This window comes from Takifugu rubripes, chromosome 1 (genome assembly GCF_901000725.2).
Source record: "Takifugu rubripes chromosome 1, fTakRub1.2, whole genome shotgun sequence".
NCBI classification, from domain to species: domain Eukaryota; kingdom Metazoa; phylum Chordata; class Actinopteri; order Tetraodontiformes; family Tetraodontidae; genus Takifugu; species Takifugu rubripes.
Window position 1 is genome coordinate 10,369,212 of NC_042285.1, and position 19,395 is coordinate 10,388,606.

The 19,395-nt window shown below is 44.3% G+C and overlaps 1 protein-coding gene across 5 annotated transcripts; it reads left to right on the plus strand.

The window, feature by feature from the left end:
• Positions 1–48: 48 nt before the first annotated feature.
• On the plus strand, positions 49–19,140 carry arhgap17a (Rho GTPase activating protein 17a). 5 transcript variants are annotated; one of them, XM_011604667.2, is made up of 22 exons: positions 49–559; positions 5,891–5,930; positions 8,561–8,665; positions 8,851–8,883; positions 9,271–9,347; positions 9,878–9,989; positions 10,179–10,255; positions 10,372–10,489; positions 10,911–10,979; positions 11,173–11,254; positions 12,238–12,365; positions 13,147–13,258; positions 13,374–13,455; positions 13,571–13,651; positions 13,726–13,839; positions 13,935–14,026; positions 14,208–14,355; positions 14,634–14,912; positions 15,691–15,842; positions 16,026–16,538; positions 16,646–16,667; positions 17,411–17,545. In XM_011604667.2, the coding sequence occupies exons 1-21, from the start codon at positions 507–509 to the stop codon at positions 16,648–16,650; spliced, it is 2,472 nt and encodes an 823-aa protein (XP_011602969.1). In that variant the 5' UTR covers positions 49–506; the 3' UTR covers positions 16,651–16,667; positions 17,411–17,545. The 5 variants fall into 5 exon arrangements, with proteins under 5 accessions (XP_011602969.1, XP_011602961.2, XP_011602976.2 ...); XM_011604659.2 differs by lacking the exon at positions 16,646–16,667 and having other exon boundaries at positions 50–559; positions 17,411–19,140; XM_029845183.1 differs by lacking the exons at positions 49–559; positions 16,646–16,667 and adding an exon at positions 652–2,872 and having other exon boundaries at positions 17,411–19,140.
• The last annotated feature ends 255 nt before the right edge of the window (positions 19,141–19,395 follow it).

Here is a 19,395-nt window from a genome sequence, read left to right on the forward strand (position 1 = left end):
ATCCTCACTTCCTCCTGCTGGAAGGGGCAGGGGTGAGCTGTCGCCGCCGCCGCCGCCGCCGCCGCTGCCGTTGTGTCGGCTCTCTGCTCTGGGGAGAGTCAAGTAAAAGCAGCCGACGGATTATCCAGGCTCACAACGTTAGCTCCGCGGCTAACGCCAAACGCAACACAAGGGAAGAGCAATGAAAGGCGACCGGAGCCGGTGAAAGTTCCTCACGGCTTACTTGGGAACTTTGATCCGTGGATACGAACAAAAAGGGAGGTTCGCGGATCATGTCGCCACCAACTGGAACTTTCCCGTAGAATTTCCACTGAGGACCGGTTAGCTCGGGAGCTAGCGAGGCTACAAACTGTTTTTAATTGGCTTTGGGTTGGATGGCTTCTTTCTCCCTGTCATAGCGACAGCTCGGAAAAGTACAAGGGGCAGAGGCCTTGGGAACTTCATGACAAACCAAAGGCCAAATTTGAAGCGTAATTTTAGGCGGCTCGACTGGAGAGACACCGAAGATGAAGAAGCAGTTCAATCGGATGAAACAGCTCGCAAATCAAACTGTTGGCAGGCGAGTATTCGAGACCGACACACACTCTCTGTCTGGGTGCATCTGACCTGCATTCGGGGTTAAACACACTCCACCATTCAAAAGTGTGCGTTTGACTGGATTTGTGGCCGTTTTGGCCATCTGAATGAGACATTGACAGGCTACAATCAGACGCCTGTATTGACATCTCTGTGCATGACTCAGTTATCTTTGTTAGCTTACAGTCAGGCTTCACATGACACTGTTGATTTAAAGAAAAGCAGGTTGAGGAGTGACACCTTTTGGTTCTGCTGTGTGTAGAGCCTGGATGAACAGTTGGATGTACTGTGAAAACAAGAGCAACCAACTCATCACCCAGGCTGGGAAATAAACCCCAAAATATGATGAGTCACTTCTTCACTTGCTCATGTTATTGATTGCAATGGTGCAGAATTCAGCATAGAGGCCAGTTGTGAGGCTGCCAAAAGTTGCCTTTTGGCATATTCTTTTGTGGAGCCGGGCGGGATATTTTCTCACGCCAACATCAAAGAACATCGCTGACATCTACTTCTTTTGTTTCATGTTTTTTTTTTTTTTTTACTTGCTGTTTCCATGAAGTGGCAACAGCGCTTTTAGCTCAGTATTGGAACCAGATATTTCTATCACAGAGTCGTCCCCGTGGGAATTGAGATCACTATGTAAAATGTGCAAACAACGCTGTGTCAGTGCCGAAGGTCGATGGCTAAAAACACCATCGGTTGAATACTGATGGGTTTGTCATCACTGCAGTTGCCAGAGCCCAACAATACACTGCTGTGTCCCCCGGCCAGTGGACGGATCTCGGCCTCACAGGTCCCTGTGCAGCTGTGGGAAATATTTAACAGTGGACGAGCTGTTGCACCTTGCACCAAGTAGATAAGTGTCTGCGGGAATCTGCAGATACAGTAGCAGCTAATGCCTCTCCATTTATGAAACATGAGATGGCGAGACAAGAGACTTATAAGATGTAAAACGGATTAAAGCATCCATCCGTCTCGACCTCTGAGCTTCAAACACAATGCATTATTGAGGCTGTTTTGTCCATTAGTTTAAATGGATCCAGACCATCCCTCCCTGGGGTGGATGTTTTGATCACGAGCGCTGCTGTGCATGTGCTTTGTTTTTCTTATTGTTTGTATTGTGAGCGAATGTGGGCGTCGGCAGTGTTGGCTACCTGACAGCGTGTCCTCCCAGTGCCAGACAGTGCCAGAGAATGCTGCAGGCAGTATAAAAACAATGACGCTCTTTTTAAATAGTCGGTTTTATGTCATCGATTTCTATATTATATAAGTTAACAGAAAATCACAAGTACCTCGGAAAATACCAGGGACCGGTTAATAGGCCGTATTTGGATAGTTGGCAGAGTTGCAGGGCACCCAGTAATTGCATTTTTTCCAAATTTGGAGTCATTATTTCATGGTAATTGAATGAACAAGCATGCATTCCTTTAGCTGAAAGCCCTGGAGAAACTGGAAGGCTGGAAAAGTCATAATTTCCTCAGTGCGGTAAATAAGAGCTGGAGATGTCATTATGTAGAAAACAGACTTTTCTATATGTGTATTGGCAGTAGTTTCTTTTCCTATTCACCTCACAATTAAGGATGAACAAAAAAGCATTCATGTAAAGTAAAGCATGCATTCCTCGCCTAATACTTTTGTGCCATGTTTCAGAGAGCAAAGGCCTTCTCCGCTGCCCCCTGGGTTCCTGTGATTGTGCAAAGGCAGAACACTTTGTCCAGCAAGCAGCCGCACTGAGGAAACATCTCCTTCTTCTTCCTCAGCAAACAGGAAACTGTCTCCCAGAGTCATGCTGGCGGCATTCTAGAGATAGAAAGCTGGAGGGATTTATGTAGAGAGGGTGGGACTGAGGTGCACGGTGAAGTTAACACGTGCTCCTTTTCAGAGAATGCAACAAGGGCATTTTTATATTTCAAGCTTTTAAGGGAAGATTTTAAGGGCTTTTCTTTGGAATTTCCCTGACATGTACAGCACTGCATGTTAGTTTGGCCATCCTGTCAGATAAGGAGAAGTGTCACAGGCTGCAACCACAATTTGCATGATGATATGGCTTTTTATAGAGCCAGAACGAAGGCAGGCATTTTACACTGCTTTGATGATAATTCAGAGATTATACATTTTCAATGTTTCTTTGATGACATCACATTTGACTTGTGCAGAAAGTGGCCTCATGTTGGCTGGATAACACATTTTATAAACACTTTCTCTTGGTATAAAGGAAGGAAAGTTGATGGGGTCAAAGGTTCCCTGCATCAGCTGGGGCATCAGCCGGTTGTGACACCAGCACCGTTGTGATGTTGTAAGTGAACCAACTCTGTCTAAAGCAGCTACATCAAGCAGCAATCAATGGAAGAGGTCATTGTAGTTACAGTAAATGCAGAGGATCTGCAATCACGCCGTGATTCAGTCATGTGACACAAGGCGTCGTTTCCCAGGCTGCATGTGAGAAAGCAACATCCTGAGAATCAAACAATTATAACTCTTCTGTTGTTTATGTGTGATTCTGAATATAGCAAGCATAGTCAGTCTGTTTCTCAACTCACAAAGGTTTCCTGCAAAGTTGCTATGACAACAGACTGTGGGAACATTATTTGTAGTGGAAAAGCCACCATTTAATACTGAAAGTGAGATGAGTCAACGAGAGCCAGTCCAAGTGGGTACCATGGAGTAGAAAAACAATATTCTAAGTAGCTGTTGTCAGTTGGTGGTAAATTTTAGGGAACTGGGCAAAAAATAGCTTTTTGTGTTACTGCTTGCATAGAAACTTTTAGTTCAGAGGATTCTGTTGTTCTAGAGTTGTTATGAAATAGTCTCTAAATTTCAGATGTAGTTTCTTTTATCCTGCAAAAGTGAATTTTGTATTTGACAATTGAGATTATCACCTACTGGATGTTTAACATAACACAGAAATAAGGTTAAAGCCGGGCGGTAGGATGAACACAACACTGTCTGTTCTGGAGTCGGCACCAAACGTTGAGTTGGCATCATGTGATCTTTGTGAGCGGAGACACTGTGGGTCATCCCTCTTTGGGCTTTCCATTCTGTTCGCTGTTGCTAAACACCTCAATGCCAAATCTAGAATTTATACTACAGTCATTTTGGGCTCCGCATTTTGCTTTACAGTGTTTTACAGACCGTGATCCAATCACGGGGTGTCTGTTGTGTTAAAAAAAGTGATCAGGGTTATGACGGTCCCTGTATGAACGAGCATTGTTGCTTCTGGCTGTTTCCCACATCTAGAAATTCTTCTTCTGTGTTAAATGACAATAATGTAATTAGCTGTGGGTTATCTGCTAGACATTTGGTATATGAGAGGCTAAGTTATAACATCTACTGTTATTAGTATTTGTCTTTTTTTTTTTTACATTTTCACATTAATCAATAGATCTGAGAATAAACGGATATCTCCTTCTCTGTCCAGGCCAGTTCTAAATGAACTGGCTCACATCATCAGCCCCATTAGGGAGTGTGTATGGGCTCAGGCGCTCCATTGTTCTGCAGCTTCTTTCATCACACTCTAGTATCCATTACTTTCTGCCTAAAGCTGCCAACTGTTGCATCCGCGAGAGGCGCATCCTCCCCACTTTGTGGCGCGCTAATTGTGTAGAGCGGCCAGTTACAGCCGCTCCATTGTGCCTGTGGCCACAGTATTCGCTTACTCCCCTTCTACTTTGACAGTAGATCGCCATGGTTACCCTTTTGATGCAGGGGCAGTGGCTGTTGCCAGGGAGTCACCTACCGAGCACGGTGACACACTTTCCTTCAAGACTCGCTGTGGGTCAGCTGATGCCAGCAAAAAAACCAACACATGTTGTGTTGTTGGTGTCCGGCTGTTGCTGCACAGGCTGCACTCGGCCTATTTTTGCCTCTGACGCAGGCCTCTTTGGGCTGGGATCACCAAGTGGCACTTTTACGAAGCCTTCTTCACTGTTTTTTTTTTTTGTCAGTGAACTACACCGACTGGCGTCAACGCCACCGAGCAGCACTCGATTGGAATCACTCATCAAAATAGCTCCAGGGCTTTTTGTATAATCCTATTTGCTTTAATGCTATTTGTGAATTTGGGTGGATTAAAACTAGCAAATACATTTTGTAGATTAATTAAATGAGGCAGAGAAGCTCAGATAAGCACGCTTAAATATCACAAAGCTGCGTGTCATCCACATGTAAATTCAGCTTCCTATTTTGTATCCATGCTTTCTTCTGCTGATGTAGGCTTTTCTGTCTTCATTCTGTGGGCTCTTCTTAACGATGGTCGCCACAGAAAAATCCAGATGTTTCCATTCATGTATATATTGTAGAGCTTTTTAATTCAGCACTCATAGAACTGCCTAGTCAAAGGTCTTATTTTTAAAATCTTTCTTTTCGGCAAGTCTTCCCCTCTCGCTCCGTCTCTTTGCTCCCCAGCTCCCAGCCTCTGTGCTGTAATTGAAAGCAGCTGTGAGAGGGTTACTATAGTGCAGACAGAGCGGCTTTTGGAGGAGGTCCCAGACTTCATACAGCGCTCTCGTTACCCTTAATGCAATCAAGACAGCAAAGGTCGCTTCATTCAAAGTTAGACTCAGCTACGTTAATGCTCATGCAGGCCGGCGTCTGTGAAACAACACGGAGACATGTGACATCCAGGCAGCAGATAAAGAATTCTTATGATAATATTGTCTTATACGGTGCATATAAATGCTAGTTATGCATAGTAATGCAATAATCCTGCTTAACTTCTCTTACGCGTGACCAAAATATCTTCTTTCGCTGCAGACATGCTGGTACCATCAGAAACAACATCCAGAATAAACCCAGATTCAACCCCCCAACAAGCTAATTCTGGTTAAAACGCAAGTGGCTTGAGAAAGGGGGGATACTGGGTGGTGGTGGGCTGTCCAGACCCATCTTTCTACTGTAGTTGTATTCAAGTCAGTGAGCCTGAGACTGCAGTGTTGGCGTTTCCTCCACACCAGCCACAGAATCTCCCAGCTCCATGCGAAGGTGTTGATTAGCAGTGTGAGCTGATCCTGCTTTTCCCAACCTTCTCCCTTTAAGTGAATCTAATCTGCCTGACCTCCCCAAGCCCAACTATTAATTTACTAATAATAGAGTCGGGCAGAGCAGGCCCGTTTAGCTACCCTGCTCACAACACTGAGCCTGTCATGCTGTGGATTGAGGAAACCAAAACTTAGCTTTGCTGAGTTTCTGCTTTTTTGTTATCGGATCTGGTCCAGGATATTTCAAGTTTGGCCGCATTTTGTATTAAAGTACACCTGTGTTTGTTTGCCCTGGCCTGTACTAACATGTGCTCTCTGTTGCCCTTTCTCACCCACAGAGCAGAGAAAACAGAAGTCCTCAGCGATGACCTATTGCAGGTAAATCATTAACTGTGACTCGCTAACTGGCCAATAACACCTTTGTCATTGGAGCAGTTTGCACTCTAGCATAAATCTCATGTCTAAATGAATTTAAGTTTTCCATCTTTACAAGCATGTTGAAAACAATGGTAAAAATGTAGCGCAACAAGTAGACTTCCAATACCACTCCCTCCCAGTGCTCTACCGTGCTGCATGACTGGGGAAGTCAGTCGTGCAGCACACACACAGTTTTCATAATGGCACCTGTGTGTGTGTGTGTGTGTGTGTGTTTTTTAAAGACAATGGCAGATTTTGATGTGCCAAACCACAGGAAAGAATTCCATTTCACCGCAGTCAAAGTTAAATGAGCTTGGATCCTGAGAAGGGAGAGGATGTGATACAGTTTATTGATACAGTTGCTTCTTTGCATGGCTGCACATTTGGTTTATGTTTGTAGATGCTGTGATTGCTGTGTTCCCAGACAATTGTCTTTGGCAAAACAGTTACGTCGCTTTAGTTTTCCTGCTTCAAAGTACCCACATTTTGGTTCTGTTCCCAGTTTTTTTTACTTTATGGAAACATAGTTTGTGTATTTGATGGGTGCTGAGGTTCAGTATTGGCCACTCAGCATAGATTTTCCAGTGAAGAATATTGACTTTGTGTGATTTGGAAGTCTTACAAATAGGAAAAGCTGGTCTTTAAGCCCGTTAACTAACACGTTATTTTCATCTTTACACAGCACCTTCCTCTCTGAACAGATGGATTTTCTGTTTCTCAAAATCATTGGAGATTTTCAATTGTCTTAAATCATTTCTGGTACCGAGAGCTGTTTGGTGAACTTTACTTAGCAATGGCTGATGATGGGTGATTGATTTTTGGGTGAATTCTTTTTTGAACGTATTTTTCTATTTTGTGATTGATTTACTGAAGTTGATATATCTCAGACAGACACTGACTGACAGATGTGCCTCAATCGGGACACTGGTCCAGAACACTTGGAGCGAACTTGACTAAATGACCTGGGTTGGTATGGAAGAGACTTTGGATCTTAGGAGGGGGTCCTCGGTAGCTTAGCTTTAATTGGCATCTTAAAGTCATGCCAAGGAACCACCCGGCATTCTTGTGCCAGCTGTTCATTCCTTTCTGCTCCTTGCATAACAGCTCGCCCACAGGGAGCACCAGCAGAAAGACGACAGAAATACCAGCACGCCCGGCTGCACGCTCATCCATATGGCTGAATATGAGTAGAATACTAGAAGCACTATTTTATATGTCATCAGTTGGTAACTGTGCAGTTTTATTCTCAATCTGTTTAATTTTTACTATTTTTGGGCTTGTCCAGGCATGTCCTTCCTGATGGTAACCAATGAGCAAATGGCCATTCTCCATTTTCCTCTCTCCCTTTCACCGTATTCCCATCAGCATTGGGATTCCCAGCTCAGTGACACATCATGTGATTAACCATGTGTTTATGTCATCACAGTGCTTGAGGAAAAACACACCCTGTTTACCATGGCCTTTTAGCCCGGGTTCAACCACCCATTCAGTCAGTCTATTTTTTCACTTTGCTCTATTCCCAGACTGCCACAATGTAAGGAAACATGGCCAGAGTCATGCAACACAAACATTTTTAGTACACCCCCACAAGGAGCAAGGAGGGAATCCCCAGTGTGTTGTGTACCTGGTACTGACTAGACTGAGTATAAGAATTCTTCTCAAGGCCTTCAGCCTGTGGAAGCAGAGAGAACTGGGGTGAAATTTGACCCAGCTGGGGAATGCCTGGGGCCTCCACAGGTCGGGAATGACGTAAGAGCTCTGGAAAAGAATGATTGAACGGATAGTCCGGAGCAGGGTACGGATGCAGATGTCTTCTTTGAAATTCCTGAGTGTTGGAGCTGTTCTGTTTTTGGAACACAATTCCCTGTGTTTTTTTTTTTTTGCAGCATTTTTTTTTTCTCCAGTGGACTTCAGCACTTCCATTTATATCTGGAAAATACTTTGCCCCAACACCCGAGGGCATGCTTCATTCCTCTGAGAGATCAGACTACTTCTTTCTCTCATCTGCTAAAATAAACAGCATGCAGACACGCTTACTGGTACTGTACTGGTAGTACAGCAACCTGCAATGATCATTTGGAATAACAAGGCCATGAAAGCCAGCCACAAGTTGACCGTTACACTGACACGACAAGGACAGTGAATGGCCACCCTGCTGAGCTTCAGTAGACCTCTGTACCAAAGCCAGAAAAGCCGTGACTCCATCAATGATGTTATTATGCGCTGCCAGGTTTAAAGGACAGAGCGTGTGCTTCAGTGAGTGCACATAGAAAGTCTGTTTAATCCAGCCTCTCTCTCCCTCCCTCTCTCTCTCTCTCCCTCCCTCTCACTGTCTTTGTCACACTCTCTCTCTCGGATGCAACCTAGTGACCGTTGCTATAGAAACATTTTCCGATCATGTGCTCCAGTGATAACATTCCAGTGCGATCCATTGGGACAAGCCTTATCGACCATGTGTGACCTTTGACCCTTGCCTGTCTGATGATGATGATGTCATTTTGACGTCGTCACAAAGTGAAAACTTTGTGAAACAAAGTCATTCCCTTAACCTGCAGGTTAAAAATGTGTTGCACATCTTATCTCATGCACAGATCGAACGGCGCATGGAGTTGGTACGTGTGGTGTCCCACAACACACACAAGAGGATGGTATCATGTCTACAGGGACACATCGGCACCGATGCAGAAAAGAGACACGTAAGAGGAAAAAACATGCTTATCATAGCTGCAGTTTCCCAAAAGTCAACTGTATGAGGATGTGTAATGTCTCCCACACAAGTTTAAAGTCACTATTTCAGTGTCCACACCCAGCCAGTGACTGGCCAGTGATTTGTCTTTTTTGTTTTCTGCCCCCCCCGCACTACCTAAAACATGCACTACAGTCCGTACCACGCCTCTATACAGGAAATGGTCAGGTAAAAACACCAAATCCTCATTCCACCTCTTGTTCCATTTCCCATTCTGACGTCTGTTGTTTTCACTCATGCATGACTCTTTGGGATTCTCCATCCAAAAACAGGATGTTCGACACTTTTATAAGTTTTTCTCACAGATGTGATGAAAGTCCATAGATGTCTCATCATAGTTTACCACTTCAAATTCCATTTAATGTCTGTATTTTCCTCCTTTGCTCAGAAAGCGCTCATCCTCTTTCCTGCTCAGTGGAAAGTCCTTGATGATCTTTCCTTTGGCACCAACATCAAATACAGAGCATTCTCTACATAAGAGGTGCTTTTTCTCTATGGGCAGATACTGATTTATGCCTCCTAATTGTTTGCATCTCTCCTTCTTTCACGGCACAGAAAAAGCTTCCTTTGACCTCATTATCCCAGGCGATGGTGGAAGGTGGGAACCAGCTGGGGGAAGACTCCTTGATAGGGTGAGTTTGTGATCTCTCTCCTGGGATACATGTTGCTAATGGAAGCAGATGCAACCTAAAGGGGGAAAAAGAAAACCACACACAGGCAGTCTGTTCAGCTAGTTGTTAGTTTTATGACTTCCCTTTAATGAGTTTTAATATGATTTTTCATTGTGTCAAAACGGCCACTGCAGACTGGAGTTAAGGATCTAGAAAGTGAGTTGTGAAGAAGTCACATGTCTGTCTGAAACTAATGAGGAACAGAAAGTACGCCTGCTTTTAAATGTTTTGACATATATATTGTAATAGCACTAGTGACTCAAACCCGAAAATAAGTAAACTGACTCCTGGATCTGTGTATTTAAGAACAATATTAACCTTTATTATATTATTATATACTTTGGGCACAATGAAGAGCTGGCAAAGCACATTGTAAAAGATGTATGGTGACACCGAAGGATGACAGCTTTATGTTCCCGCAAAAAGACTAATATGATTGTGAGGCAAATCAGCAGAATGTAAATTTGAACACATTTGTCTTGTGTCAACAGGAAAATGATGGAAGTGTGTGGCGAGGCAGAGAACCGTCTGGCGTCAGAGCTGATGCACCATGAGTTGCAAATAGAGAAGGATGTCCTGGATCCTCTTAGCCAGCTAGCAGAGGTAAAGGAGTGGGTTTAAATGTGAACTGGCCAAACCTTCATAATGAGGAAATGCTTTAGTGCACTTTAATGTAAATCAATAATAACCTGCTGATAAGATCATTTTGTTTTTTGACTGTGGAATATGTCAGGAAGGATATTTTAGGTTTTTGAGGGCTTGTTGAGATTGGCTGTGTTTTGAACATTGAAGGTGGACGTTCCAAACATCCTGAAGCAGAGGAAACAGCTGGCAAAGCTGGTGCTGGACTACGATTCTGCCAGAGCAAGGTCTGCTTAAACCTAACAGTTTGACTCAGTCTCAAGTCACAGTGCCAAGTCACTCCTGACCTACTGTATAGTAAATTCATATTTATTCTAATATGACTTTTGTCTCCCCAATTTAGGTGGTTGCAGGCGACCAAGTCAATAATCTCAGGAACAAACACTCAAGCACTGACGGCCAAGGCTGACCTACTCAAGGAAGAGATGGATGAGGCCATGAATAAAGTGGAGCTCTGCAAGGTAAGCAGCATGTGTATGTGAGTATACTGTGTACTGTATGAGTGCATACTGCTGCTAATATTGTCCACCAAGGAGACAGACGTCATGTCTGTCTGTCTGTCTATCTGTCTGGCTCTTTGTCTGTGGCCTGGTAAAATAATGCAAAAAGTTATGAGTAGATTTTAATGAAATTATCAAGAAATATTGATAACCAAAGCCAAGTAAAGGCTCCTTAAATGTTACTATCTTGTTACTACTACTTAAAGATGGTATAGATTGTTTGTTTTGGGGCTCCTTAACTTAAAAGGCTGACTTGTGCTCTTCTGCGCTCAGCATATTTCCTCACTTGCATCTGCATGAGCACCAGGCATGAATTTGCTAATCAATTATTACTGTTTTTGTAAAATTTCCACTTTTGTGTTTTTTTTTTTTAATTCCCAAGGATCAGCTCGCTGCAGACATGTACAGTTTTTCCTCAAAAGAGGGGGAGTATGCCCTCTACTTTGTAACAGTAAGTATTCTGTGGTAAGCAGATAAACATCTGTTTTTGTGGGACTGTTCACAGCTGTAGAAAAGCTGTGGATAAACAGCCCGTCAGCCATTTTTATTTACTCATTTACTGCCATGTCCTTTAATTTCTTTCTGAATGTACTGTACCTTCATACATTTCAATGTTGCTTTTCTTGTTTGGTTTGTTTTCAAAGCTCTTGGAAGCTCAGGCAGATTACCACAGAAAGTCTCTGACAGTTTTGGAAAACGTTTTGCCAACCATCCAGGCTCAGCAAGGTAATATTACATGCAAACAAGAGCCTCCTGTTAAAAGCATTTCCAGAAAAGAGGGCTGGGTGGTTCCTGTGTATTTTGTGTCCCTACAAGCAAACTTTTCCTGTGAGACACAGGGAAATGTACCCTTAGGTTTGCTGCAAAGTTGCTTCGAACACAAAACACTTTCCTATTCACTTTTCCAAGCTTGAGGAAGGAAACCAACTGCAGTACTTTTTTTCCCCATTTAAATAAAAAACAAACTTGATTAGCATCTGTCAGTTGCAGGAGCTGTTGGAAATCCACAATGGAGGACCAAATACTAAAGACTTCTCTTATGTTCTCTCCACTTAACCTCCAAACATAATCAAATTTTCCGTGTTGCAAACATGTCTCCTCTTTAAACCCGAGCTTTTTTTTCCTTTTTTTTTTTACTGCCCCTCACCCCTTCTAAACACATGTGGTCTACACCAGACAAGCCTGGTCTCTCAGTATGTGGCGATGACTCACAGACTCCAAAAACACCCCCAGGTCTTCTCACATCACACCCACCTGGGTTTTTGTGAGCCTTTTGTCATCCCAATTCTTCTGTTTTCACAGTTAATTTGCACATAAGCTCAGTCTCTTACACCATTGCAGAACTGCATCCCTAATTTGGACAAGCAGATATTGCAATGGTGATCAAAGCTCCACTAAAAATGTACACATGCTCTCCACATGCTGGTCTCATGTAAGAAATACGACAGGAAAAGATTCGGGTTAGAACATATGATTGTTATTTGACATCAGTTTGAAAGGGGAATGTCAGAAACTGGCCTGAGGGAGAGCTGCTGACCTAGAAATCTGCCTTATAGATCAGCAGCAGACCTGATGACACTGAATTCCAGACCATACCGACTTTCTTTTTAACCCCAGACAACACTTGTTTTGTCTCCACAGATTTGTGAATCAAACAGTGCCCCCTCTTCTCCTGACTTCCCTTTGATTCTAGCTCCCTCTGTTTTTAGATTCATGGACAGAGAAGCCTGCGTTTGGCACTGGCCTGGATGAACATCTGAAAAGGAGTGGGCGGGAGATCGCACTGCCGATAGAAGCCTGCGTCATGATGCTGCTAGAGACCGGCATGAAGGAAGAGGTGAGAGAAACAAAAGAAGTGCTTGTTGTAATGAGAAATGACTGTCACATATCAGCTTGAGGTACTTATTTCTCTGCTGAGATTTGATCGCTGACCCAACTCGTCCTTTTGTCCATTAAAATCCAGATGTCCCCCATGATGGCTTGTCCACTGATAACCGGCATGATCGAAGCCAAACTGTAAATCATTAGTTCACACGAGAGACTGGAAGCGGAAACACACTCTATAAACATTTCTGTATTGCTCTTCTGTAAAAGCTGTCACATGTTTGGCCAAGGTGATGAGTTATAGGACTTCTGTGATGACCCCCCCCAAACACAAATTTAGAATACAATAGAACCTACGTTTGCCTTGTCTATAAATCAGTTTGTTGCATGTTTATGTCAGGACTGTGTTCTTATTTCCGTTCAGTGGCTGCTGAGTCCAGCCTGTGTCATTTTTGCATGAAGATGGTCTTTGTCTACGTGTCAAAGTAAAGAACTCTGTGTGTTTGCTCTAACGTTTCATTACGTTCAGTTGGTCGCTGAGAGTGTGTGGAGTGGCTTTACACTGCGTGTCAGTAAGTGATCGTTAGTGGGGTGTGTGTGAGTGCGTGTCTCAGTGAAAGCAGAGCCTTTTCAAGCACACAGCCTCAAACATCTGTCGATACTGTCACAACCATGGAATTCCTCTCCTTAGTCCGAGACCTCAAAAAAAATACATATTTGACATTTTAAATTAAAACAAAAAGTCTGAATGGTCCGATCTCCAAACCTCACTGCGGTGTGTGTTTGTCTGTCAGGGACTATTCAGAATCGCAGCAGGAGCATCAAAGCTGAAGAAGCTGAAGGCTGCCCTGGACTGTTCAACGTCCCAGTTGGAAGAGTTCTATTCTGACCCCCATGCTGTTGCTGGTACGTCTCTATATGACTCAGTCCATTTGTCTCTAATGAGTGTTTATTTACTGCAAAGATGAATACAATTAGATGATTATAGTGAGTGAGTTTGTTGCTGAATTTGTGCTTTTAGGAGCGCTCAAGTCCTACCTGAGGGAACTGCCTGAACCTCTGATGACTCACCTGCTTTACGATGAATGGATTCAGGCCTCAAGGCAAGACTTGTAACAATATTACTGGGAATAAAAAGTGGGGATATGTACTCTGTGGCATTAAGTCATCTGGACCAACATAATGCTATGTCTTTAAGATTTTTGTCTTTTCTTTCAGTGTGTCCGACCCAGACAAGAGGCTCCAGGCACTTTGGGTTGTGTGTAATAAGCTACCAAAGAACAACAAAACCAACCTGAGGTCAGTAAAGAGGAAGGCCATGACGGCTTGGATTGTAGTGCAAACTCAGCATAAACGGTCCTATTTTCACGCAGATATTTGGTGAGGTTTTTGTCCAAGCTGGCTCACGACAGCGAAGCAAACAAGATGACGCCCAGCAACATCGCCATCGTGCTGGGACCCAACCTGCTGTGGGCCAAGACTGAGGGGTGAGTGAGGATTAAACAGAGAGGAGGGGTGTTATTGTAGCCTGTGTTTGGTGTACACGTCCGCTCATTCACCTTCTCATTTTAACCCACCTCAGGAGTCTGGCTGAGATGGCAGCAGCTACTTCTGTGCATGTTGTGGCCATCGTGGAGCCCATAATCCAGCATGCTGACTGGTTCTTTCCTGAGGGTGAGCTCTGGGTTTACTTCTCATCTGTCCTCGTCTTGTTGACAGTCCCGATTTTACCACAGATAAGTGTAGCTTGATTAAGAGATGCTGTCTTATGCTGTCAGCCGGGGCCACATTTGCACACCACACGTCGTCTACTTACATTTTATTTTAGTAAAACTTCCCCTCTCCAATCTGGCAGAGGTGGACTTTAATGTGTCCGGCATGTTTGCGATGCCCGCACCGACATCCAACCACAACAATCACGCGGACTACGACTGCGGAACGATCGAGAGGAAGAGGCCTCAGAGTATGGTGGGAACGGACAGCGACGTGGCACGTAAAGACAAGTAATGCACCCTCGCCGAACCATTATCTGTTGGACAAGCTCGTTTGTCAGTCTTTCTCTGGCTCACAGTAGCCACCTTCAGCTTCAGTTCTTTGTAAATCATTTTGGCTTTAATAAAGCGTTATATTTAATTTTATTGTGGATTTGAGTTCCGTAACCTGATCAATAACACTTGTCCGTGCTCTGTGCTCAGCTTAATTCTCTGTCTCCCATCTGATTTGTGGCATTCTGATCAGTTTGTCCTTCTATCACCCCGTCCCTGCTGTCTGTCTGCTGTAGCTCCTCTACTAAACACTCGGATCACACCCTCCGTAGAGGCAGTACTACCCTAGGTAGAAAGCAGCACACCTCACCCGCCTTCCAGCCTCCTTTACCCCCCGTGGAGGCTCCAGGGCAGGGGCATGGGGCCGGGCAGGTCCCCTCAGCTGAGTCCCAGCCCCAGCCACAACCTCCTCCTGGGGGTTCAGGACCTGATGCTTGCCAAAATAGCTTGCAACAGGGGTTGGGTGCTCTGGCCGCTGCTCAGCAGGTCCTCGCCCAGCACACAGAAGAGCTCAGGTAAGAGCTGTGTCTCTGCTGTAGATGCACACTTGGACGCATGGCTGACCCACAGAAATATTAACTACCGGTACTATTAATGCTGACTTTGACCTTTTCATTCTTTGTGAAGGATGAGGACAGACTGATGGGCTCTTTGCATTTTAACTGATTGTTAATGCATTTTTTCATGGGTATTTCTTTTTTTTCCTGACGTATCTTACCAGATGCTGCCTGTTCTTGTGGCCGTTTATGCCCAGGTCATCATTTCTATAGCAACACCACAAGTGTTCTTACACTACCACCATTTCCAGATATGCAGACTTGTCTGGATTCAGGCTGACTCAAAGCAACAACGGCCGCTCATTTTGTTAACGGTCACCAGCGGGACCTCCTGTTGTTCTGCTTTTCCTCCACAAAATCACTGGAATCAGCAGGAATTCAAACTACCGTAACTTGCTAAAAGCGCCCCAGAAAGCCCAGAAAACCTTTTCCTTTGTGCAACGACTGAAGACTGCCTTCGATATAGCTGCTGAAAGGCTAACGTTCATATCTAGGCAGATACAGTTTGTTTGCATTCGTTACTCCAGCAGACTCTGTGAGGAGGGTGCATTTGAATCACCCAGATTAGATTAGTGTGGGTCATGATTACAGCAGCTGACATGCTGGATGAGCTTGCTCATTAAAATAGTGCTGAATCTATTTTCCAAGCCCAGTAAATCTACTGACCTGGAGTAGGGTGGATAAACAGAAGTTTATAGGTTTGAATGAATTTCCTTTGTTTTTGTTTCCGTTAAAGCAACCAGAAAGGGAGGGACGCCACTCCTGCCCCGACACCTCTGCTCCAGAGAAATGGCTCCGGAGGAGGAGGGGGTCAGGCTGGGGGCCAGGTGGGCTCTGGAACTCCTGGGGCTGGAACAATGGGACCCAGTCCCCATATGGTGCGCAGAGGTAAGAGCGTGATACTTTCTGCCCTAATGGTGAGACAAGCTTACCAGCTGTTTGCTCTGTAGATTGTAGATCCTCTCGCAATAATCTAGAGAGTTGAGGTTTTATTAAAAGCGAAGGGTTCCGTTTAGTGACATATTGATTGGTTCGACTTTGCTTTGTCAGTAATTCATATTCATATTCCAGGTACCAAAAAGCAAGCCCCTGCCCCCCCCAAACCATTAAACCCACCACCCAACCAGCCTTGCAATTCAGCCAACCCCCCCTCTTCCTCCTCCCAACCTTTCAGCCCAAGTCCCAGACCCCTGAGTAACCAGTCCCCTACATCACCCACTTCTCCACCCCCACAGCCATGTGCCACACCCAGACGTCACTCTAATAACCAGCCCCTAATTCAGGCACCCAGTCATCCACCACCAGAGCCTCCTACACAGCCTGCATCTCCAGGTCAGTCCAGCGGGGACCAGCAGATCACTGACCCCTCACCTCCTGGCACCCCCACACCTCCAGGCACGCCTCCGCCCTCTACTAACACCCAGGATGTAGCAGTACCTCCATCTCCTTACCAGTTTGGCTCACTTCCCCGGCCTCGGCCTGTCCCCAAACCCCGCAGCAGACCCAATATCCCACCTCCGCCACAGCCCACAGCCCCAGCGAGTGACACCAATGGGATCTGTGCCACCACTTACAAGATGATGGGTGAGTTTTGCTGCCCCTTGTGTTGTTATTGCATGTCAGAGTTCTGTTTTTCTGCTGACGCTAATATGCTCTTTCTTACACTGCGTTGCGGTATTGTACTTCCACAGGTTAAAGATTCACTTGTAAGAGGTTTGTTGTTAATTCACCTTTTCACTATTAACACCATGACTCTTCTGCTTCGCCTGCTGCCTTTATCGCATGGTTTCCAGCCCTGATGCACTCTGACGTGTGTCCAGGACCTCTTTCTCAAATTCAATAAGGATCTCTTGAGGTGGAAATGGGACAAGTGTGAACACTACCAGTGTTAGAATTGGTTATATTAACTGAAAAGTCAACATTTAAAAAAGGCTGCCCGATGTCAAATGAACTGCCTTCATCAGGGCTGTTGTTTTTAATGTGAAGGAGTGTGTCTGTTGAGCATGTGTTTGAAATGCATGAGTGTTGTAGGTGATGTGCGTGCTCAGGGTCGGTGTCACACCTCGTGGGTTCTGTCTTCTTTAGCTTCTGACTCTTGACATTTTCCGGCACTGCTCAGCGCCCTGGCGGAACGCTGCCACCTGCTGGTCAAATGGTGCAGCAGCGCTGCGTCACTGCTGAGTCGTATGGAAAATCTTACGCCACTACATCAGGATGGCATAATTGCACCGCATTAAATGCTTTCATATGTCAGGATAGAGTCAGATGGGCTTGAAATTATGTCTGACACAAATAGTGGTTGGATGTTTATGTCTGATCCTGACACAAATACAACCTCAGAATTCTGGTGTGTTTAGAGTCGAGGCTGTTTCATATCAAAGTGAAGCTTTAGAAAACACATCTATTGTACTTGCCACTGTGACTTATACATCTTTTACCTTTCACTTGCTCTTTAGACCCAGCGATGTCTTTCAAAGGGCTGAGTCGAGCTTTCGTCCCTGAGCTCGCTGTAGACCAGCAGCTTTTGACTGTCTCCTCCTGCACCCTGCATCTTCCCAAAGACTGTGACTTGGACACGGAGAGCACCGTCCTATAAGTGGGAGACGACGACCTTCTCTGGTTCCAGCACCCTGTCCCCGACCCTGCCACACCCACCCACGCCATACCCATCAGCATTCACATATATACACACGTTTGTTCAACCCTGAATCTGCAGCAGGTGGTAAAACAGCTCCTCGTAGCCATGATGGCAACACTTGGGTAGTAAAGAAACTGTTGTAGCTTAACTTGATGTGGCATTTCCTCAGAAACCCAAGTGATTCACAACAAAATATAAACATTGGCATATTTACTTGACTTAAGTGCTGTTTCCTGGTTAAAAGCATGCCCAGTGTGCAGTTATCTAAAGTGGCTATGCATATTTTTAACATCACCCCGACAGGAAAGAAGGTTATTTGAATATAGAAAATGGGATTCTGTTGTGACTGACATATTAGTCATTTAAGACACCTAATTGCGTCCAACACAATGCTGTAAATACACATGCCCCCATAAAGTTCATACTTTGGACAATCAAGCTACAGAAATGGAAGCATGGGTCGGTGGAGGGGTGGAAATCCAAAATGTGGAGCTTGTTTTTCCAAGCTGGTGTGAGGCGTTCTGTTTCTTTTTTGTTTGTTTTTTTTGTTTTTTTTAAGGAACAAGAATTGGAATTAATTGTAATTGTAGAGCACGGGGTTAAGGAGAATAAAGGTCAGCAGGCAGAATTAGAAGAGCGGTTGCTTTAAGTGTAGCTGGTGACTGCAGGCTTCCGGTCGTCTCACACTTATTTAGCCCTTGATTGTATGGAAACCCTAAATGCTTTCACCCCCTGTTCCACTCCTGTATTTATTTACTGATCTTTTTGAAACACATTCCCCGTGGCTTGACGTAAATAATGCAGTCTTATAATGTAAATCATGCCTTATTGGTTCCTCTTAAAACCATGTAAGAAGCATTGTATATGTATATTTACTGTATGGAGGATTTACCTGTTACTACAGTATTTCCAAGAAGCTGTCAGGGATGCAAGGAAACATGCTTTGGCTTCATTCTGAGCAGAAGTAGGAGGGCTACAGGCACCCCAGCCTTGAACACAGAGTTTCTGAATGTAGTGAAGGGCAGGTGTTGCTGACCTCTTCGTGCCCAATGGAAAGTAAGAATAGTGGATGTTGCACTTTCCTGGTGAACTGGCTTGGAGGATCTTTCCCACGGAGCTGAGTGCATCGCGCCATCTCAGTTGTGAAGTGGCATTTAGACTCACCAGGTCAGATTTGAGGATGCTTTGTTGTATTTTCTGCAATAAAACTTTTTTTTTGGTTGAGACCCATTATGGTACCTGGTGGGGAAAATTGGTTGCTGCAGTTGCCCTAAAAACAGACAATCAAGCATTTCTGGATCTGTTTTTCTCTCTTTTTTTTTTTACACCTGTGCCTTGTCCCTGTGCATCCTGTGGTGGAAAGCAGCACCTCCAGGCTCTTTAGGACAAATAAACGCCATTAAACTACTAATGATAATGCTGCATCTTTGAACTCCAGTCTTTTTTATGTACGCCGTATGGAGAGCTTAAATGTGAACGATGAACATGTAATACAAATGCTTGGTTATATTTCCCTTTCCAAAGAAAATAAAGTATATGATTCATTCACATTTGAGTCTGGTTGGGTGTTGTAAGTTGAAACTGAATGAATGAATTTTAAAAAATTATTAAAAGCCAAAATGAGGTGACTTTCAAACACTGTTTAGGAATCCACAATTTTAATTTTTTTAGGTCAACGATTGAACCAAAACATTCACAATATCTCATGTGAAAACAAAAGTTTGCATGTAGGCAATCAACTTTATTATTATTATTATTTTTAAATACTCAGGGAGGGTAGATGCTACTAGCTGCACATCTTAA

What these genes read in the sequence shown, in the direction of transcription:
- arhgap17a (XM_011604659.2), top strand. Translation starts at nt 507, where the DNA reads ATGAAGAAGCAGTTCAATCGGATGAAACAGCTCGCAAATCAAACTGTT. An exon ending in CCGATGCAGAAAAGAGACAC is followed by an intron (nt 8,666 to 8,850) that starts GTAAGAGGAAAA and finishes CATGCACTACAG; the next exon opens with TCCGTACCACGCCTCTATAC. An exon ending in CACCACTTACAAGATGATGG is followed by an intron (nt 16,539 to 17,410) that starts GTGAGTTTTGCT and finishes CTTGCTCTTTAG; the next exon opens with ACCCAGCGATGTCTTTCAAA.